The following is a 5,944-nucleotide window of genomic DNA, read 5'->3' on the forward strand; positions in this document are numbered from 1 at the left end:
GTACAACGTTCAGCAAAACGTCCGAATAAACGAAATCCGGTAGAAGATTGTGTGGTGTGTTCTGCCGAATGTTCAGCAGCTCATCCCTGGTAAAACTGGTCGTGTTTGAGAAACAAAAAACATAACATATATAGAAGGTGCACAGTGTCATTCACACAAACACCAAACACCATCATGGTGACACACATGAAACTGAAATAATGCAATAAACATTCATTTAACAACATTAGGTGTGACACACAACCCCAATATACAAAACTGATAAGAAAAAACTAAGAAGAATCATAGTTATTTCAACAAAAAACATCAAATTTGAAATGTAACGCAGGGAATTCTGGGAATGTCAATTTACGGTTATTCACTGTAAATTATATGGTATTTTTCACTTCCAAAAACGGTATACTACCGTAAAATTTATGTCCAATACATGTAATGTCCAATACAGTTTTTCACCGTATATAGTAGGGGAATTTACCGTTAACCATTTAACAGGTTTTTACTGTAGCATTTTTACAGTCTTTTACCATTAAATCCACGGTCATTTTTTACAGTGTGGGGTGAAAGATTCTGCATGTGTCTGGTCTACTGCTTCTGTAAAAATCACTTAATTTAGTTTTCCCAATTTATAATCTGACTCCATTTGTAATTTAATTCTAAATCCAATTTCAATGAATACTTAATTTATAGTGGATCATAAGATTAGTGGTACATTAACAATTTGGATATTTGAGCTTTCTGGGAAACCCTTACTTTCAATCACTAATTCGCCAGGGACACAATGCCACAGAAGGGCAATGAATATGGTAACATTTAACATTGACATGGAGAAAAAAAAAAAAAAAAAAAAAAAAAAAACTAAATGTCTTACAAAGTTATTAAACCAAGATTTACACATACTAAATCTCTCGCATTAGTGTTATGCCCGGTTAAGACATGATTTTAGCCCGATTTTGCAACGATTTGCTTAACATAGGGCATCGTGGGGATTCGTAAACTACAATGGGCGTCGGGACACAAGTTTCCATCATTTCAGCTCATGTGGGGTGTCAGTGGATGACAAAAATAGTGTAGTCTGAACCCGGCATTAACCCATGTTCTTGGTTTCATTTCTGGTAGCTTTATACTTCAGTTCAAGGATTTCCCCACTACTTTTGCTGCCAAGCTCCTGGAGAAATCCAAAAAAATAAAAAATAAATAAAAAAATTAAAAAAATCCACACAACAGATGTCTTGCTAAACTATGAGATTTATTTGGTGAACGTAGGAGACCTCAAATAAAATTCCCAATGGTTACACTGGCATGGTTAGCTGCATGCATGCACAGGTGGTTGGGCAACACTTCGGTCTGGCAGGACATTGATCATCATGGGAAGTGTTATCAGCACACATTTGGTCCGAGACATGGATCAGGCCTCACTGCATGGAAACAGATAGTCAGAATTAGTCGGTCCATTTAGCGGCAAACAGCACAAAGCACTCAAAGCATGAGCCACAAGTTTTTCTACAGCAAGTTGTATTCAAAGTTTTATTAATATTTATTTTGAAAAGCAATGCACTTGAAATGGTGCTATGGGCCAAATTCAGGTACTTTACCATTTTAAAAAATAAATAAGAAACCATAAAGAAAAAAAAAAAACATGCGTGCGTGTTGGGGACCAAAGCATATATAACAAATACCTTTAAATGGAGGTGTACATTCACGTCCACATTTAGTGCTGCAGCACTTCTCATCGTTTGGACAGTCAATGTCATTGACACACAACTTTTTACACAAACCTACTCCAAGGAATCTCCTTGGACACACGCCTGGCTTTTCTGTTACACAAACACATGAGAAACCAGATCACTGAATGCCTCACTGCACGCGCGCATATATATATATATATATATATAAATTAAAAAAATATATAAAAAACATGCAAGAATGCAAGCTGACCCACACACTAATATAACAAATACCTCTATATGGAGCCATACACTGATGTCCACATCCATTGCTGCAGCACTTCTGATCGTTCGGACAGTTACTGTCATGGGAACACATCTCCACACACAGTCCTTCTTCTCCAAGGTTTTTGCTTGGACACACTCCTGGCTTTTCTGTTACACAAACACATGATAGAGAAAGCAGATCACTGAATGCCTCACTGCATATGAAAAAGGTTAAAACTAATTTAATTCACACTATTATAACAATATAAATACCATTATATGGAGGCATACACTGATGTCCACATCCATTGCTGCAGCATTTCTCATCATTTGGACAGTCACTGTCATGGGAACACATCTCAGCACACACTCCTAACATTGCTTCTTCAAAATTGTTTCCAGGACACACTCCTGGCTTTGCTGATATACAAAACACATAACAGAAAAACCATTAAAAAAAACAAACTTACAGACCATAACAATAAATATTCAATTAACATGTGAAACAAAGCTTTTTTTAGATAGCTGAAAAATGTCAGGTGCTCCTCTGACAATGGCCAGCTGGTAGCGCTTGAGAACTTTCTTTAGATACAGCCATACACTGATGTCCACATCCATTGCCGCAGCATTTCTCGTCATTCGGACAGTCACCGTCTTGGGAACACAACTCAACACACGCTCCTAATCCAAGGTTTTTGCTTGGACACACTCCTGGCTTTTCTTTTATACAAACATGATAGAGAAACCAGATCACTGAATGCCTTACTGCATTAAAAAAAAAAAAAAAAACCCAATATAAATACCTTTATATGGAGCCATACACTGATGTCCACATCCTTTGCTGCAGCACTTCTCATCATTTGGACAGTCACGGTCATGGGAACACAACTCTACACACTTCACTAAAAAAGCTACTGCAAGATTGTTATTTGGACAAACTCCTGGCTTTTCTGGTTCTGCTGACATTCAAAACACAATAGAAAAACAATTACTGGATTAAAAAAAAAATAATAAAATCCCACATACACGGAAAGCAAGCTGACCCACACACACCAATAACAAATACCTTTATATGGAGCCATACACTGACGTCCACATCCATTATGGCAGCATTTCTGATTGTTTGGACAGTCATGGTCATGGGAACACGACCCTACACACACTCCTGACACTGCTACTTCAAGATTTTTTCTAGGACACACTCCTGGCTTTGCTGACATACAAAACACATAATAGAAACGACTGAATTATTAAAAAAAATAAAATAAAATAAAATAAAATAAAAAAAAAACCACACACCACAACAACTTTTAGTCCATCTCCTTCAAAATTTCAAGTTTAAATTAATGTGTTGCTTGTGGTTTCTTTGCAATTACATGAAACTAGCAATTTGAGAATTTAGGGTTTTCTCAGCATTTCTTTGCAAAACCTCTAACATTCACTAATTGAAACTCACTGAAAGCAGGGAGTAAACATACAGCCCCACAATCATATCGAAAGCATGCATGTTTTCTAGAGCAATCTTTATTAGAAATATCCTTGACAGGATGGCACAACCATCAGCTTCGCCAGACACCGACCGGCCACTAATGAAGAGGATTCAACAGGATCATTAGGGGAGACCACAGAGTGGTGAAATCACTTTTTCAGCACTTGCAAGACAGAGGTTGTGAGACGCATGTATCAAACTGAAGTATAACAGACAAATTTGTCTGTATCAAACCAAAGTAGTTTAAAAATCCACCATTTATCCCTAAACGGTTTCAAAGGCATGGAGGGACATTACAACATAGAACCTACCTCACTACTGGTGGTGTAGAACATAGTAATGACAACATAAAACAGGGACATAAGGACATTTTAATACAATATATACAAATAAATACTTATAAGATACCATGACCACCACAGTTACACTTCAAGCATTTTAATACTTCATTAAATGCTCTCAAGTCATGATTAGCCCCGATGCTAAATTGCATATAAAGAACAAAACATTTGGAAATAAAAAACAAAAAACAAAAGGAGTTAAGGAGTGATAGCATACATACCTGGTAACAACCTTGCAGCCAAATGAATAGATCCATTTACTGTAAAAACAAAGTACATAATTTTGTAGCTATATAACATTAATAATGTCAATCTTGCTCATCGTGTTTTCCTTGTAATGGAAGAAATAAACTTATTTAAACTACACAAACAAAGTTTAACTTCCACTGGACGTCTGGTTGGCTAATGTATATTTATACGTTCTGATGTGCCTAAAGTACTTTTTTTTTTTTTTTTTAAAGTTCTTATTTACATATTTCTTCGCGCTGTGTCAACATCTCCAGGACACTACGCTCCATATGACTAGTAAGTCAAATCTCAATATGTGCCTAAAGTACTTTTTTTTTTTTTAAATTTTTAAAGTTCTTATTTACATATTTCTTCGCGCTGTGTCAACATCTCCAGGACTCTACGCACCATATGACTAGTAAGTCAAATCTCAAATAACTGCCCTGATGACTTGTGTTCTACCCGCTTAAATGATAGAAGTACTTGTGCCGTCCAATCTATAAAGACTGTGTCCGTTCCCCGAATAGTGATGTCAAAATATAAATTTAATGCAGGATCTAGAAAAAATCTGATCGTGATTAAACCAGAAAAATGTAAAGCAAAACGGCACCGGGCCCACTCATCGTTTTAATCATACACTAGATTTAATTATATCGCATGGAATTGATCTTACAGATATAGACATCGTACTTCAAATTGATGATGTTACTGACCATTTCCTTGTAATCGTGCATGCTGCATATTACTGATATTAACTATATGGCTCCACATTATCGTCCGGGCAGAACTATTGTTCCAGCCACCAAAGATAGATTCACAAATAACCTGCCTCAGGCACGTGCACACATAGACATCAAAGGGGGCTTGAGCACCTGCCCTTTTTCTTCCTCGAGAGAAAGGGCTGCACTGGCTACCTATTAAGTTCCGTATCAGTTACAAAATATTGTTACTTGCCTATAAGGCCCTTAATGGGTTAGCTCCTGCGTACCTAACTAGTCTTCTACCACGCTACAATCCATCACGCTCCCTAAGGTCACAAAACTCTGGACTTTTGGTAGTACCTAGGATAGCAAAGTCCACTAAAGGAGGTAGAGCTTTTTCACAGTTGGCTCCCAAACTCTTGAATAGCCTTCCCAATAACGTTCAGGGTTCAGACACACGCTCTGTTTAAATCTAAAATAAAGACACATCTCTTTGGCCAAGCATTCAAATAATGCATCTCATATTCTTGTACTGCAGTTATATCTGATCAAACGCACATTATCATTATTCTTTAGTTTGGGTTAAACAAATCAATTTTGCTTGGTTGGAACAGCAGCTACGCTAATTATGTCTCTATTTGTTTCTCTGTTTCTGGCCATATGTACATTAACTGACAGTCACCACTGATAAGCTACCACTAAATATTGTAGAAACTTAATTTGCTGTAAAGTTGCTTTGCAATGATTTGTATCGTGAAAAGCTCTGTACAAATAAACTTGACTTGAGTAATGAAGTTAAAAGACCTCACCTGCGGCTGCCCCTTCAGCATCTGTTGTGCTCAAACAAACAGAGAGACACAATAAAGCAGCAATCAACAAACAACACACTCGAGCTCTCGTCCTCTCGACCTCACAATACACTCTGCTGGAAAATGCTCTGATTTAGTAGATCACGAGGCTTTCAAAACGTGTTTTGAAATGCGTTTTTAAGGATCCAAGGAGGCCTGGTGCAACTCCAACTCTGATGAAACTCACCTGCCTGTTGCTGCCTAATCTTGAAGACCCTGATTAGGTTGTTCAGGTGTGTTTGATTAGGGATGGAGACAATTGAGACACGACAACACACAGTCACTTGTCGCCACCCAGCAAGCAATTTTCAGTTTAAAAGACATCTAATAGCCGTCCAAACACAGCCCAGACGTCTAGGCTAAAACAAGGCTAAATTTGGGCTGTCAGTGAATATTTAATAGACGT

At 37.4% G+C, this 5,944-nt stretch overlaps 1 protein-coding gene and 1 long non-coding RNA gene across 8 annotated transcripts in view; one reads left to right on the forward strand and one right to left on the reverse strand.

Moving 5' to 3' along the window:
• Positions 1-557: 557 nt before the first annotated feature.
• LOC107667508 (uncharacterized) overlaps positions 558-5,944 on the forward strand; it is a 9,097-nt gene continuing 3,710 nt past the window's right edge. The window contains exons 1-2 of the long non-coding RNA XR_001631792.1: positions 558-593; positions 5,819-5,824. This is a non-coding gene — a long non-coding RNA (uncharacterized LOC107667508). The remainder of the gene's footprint in view (positions 594-5,818; positions 5,825-5,944) is intronic.
• Positions 1,228-5,944, reverse strand: part of LOC107667506 (WAP four-disulfide core domain protein 3-like) — a 9,267-nt gene continuing 4,550 nt past the window's right edge. The window contains exons 2-8 of one of the 7 annotated variants that reach the window (XM_016459184.1): positions 2,998-3,144; positions 2,735-2,881; positions 2,511-2,651; positions 2,205-2,348; positions 1,959-2,099; positions 1,677-1,814; positions 1,228-1,415 (exon numbers count right to left, since the gene is read on the reverse strand). In XM_016459184.1, the coding sequence (XP_016314670.1) occupies positions 1,378-1,415; positions 1,677-1,814; positions 1,959-2,099; positions 2,205-2,348; positions 2,511-2,651; positions 2,735-2,881; positions 2,998-3,144 (896 nt within the window). In that variant the 3' untranslated portion in view covers positions 1,228-1,377. Of the gene's footprint in view, positions 1,416-1,676; positions 1,815-1,958; positions 2,100-2,204; positions 2,349-2,510; positions 2,652-2,734; positions 2,891-2,997; positions 3,145-5,944 lie in introns of all 7 variants that reach the window. The other 6 variants (XM_016459183.1, XM_016459182.1, XM_016459188.1 and 3 more) reach the window with 6 other exon arrangements.

This window comes from Sinocyclocheilus anshuiensis, unplaced genomic scaffold (genome assembly GCF_001515605.1).
Source record: "Sinocyclocheilus anshuiensis isolate Anshui unplaced genomic scaffold, SAMN03320099.WGS_v1.1 scaffold1779, whole genome shotgun sequence".
Classification (NCBI taxonomy): Eukaryota; Metazoa; Chordata; class Actinopteri; order Cypriniformes; family Cyprinidae; genus Sinocyclocheilus; species Sinocyclocheilus anshuiensis.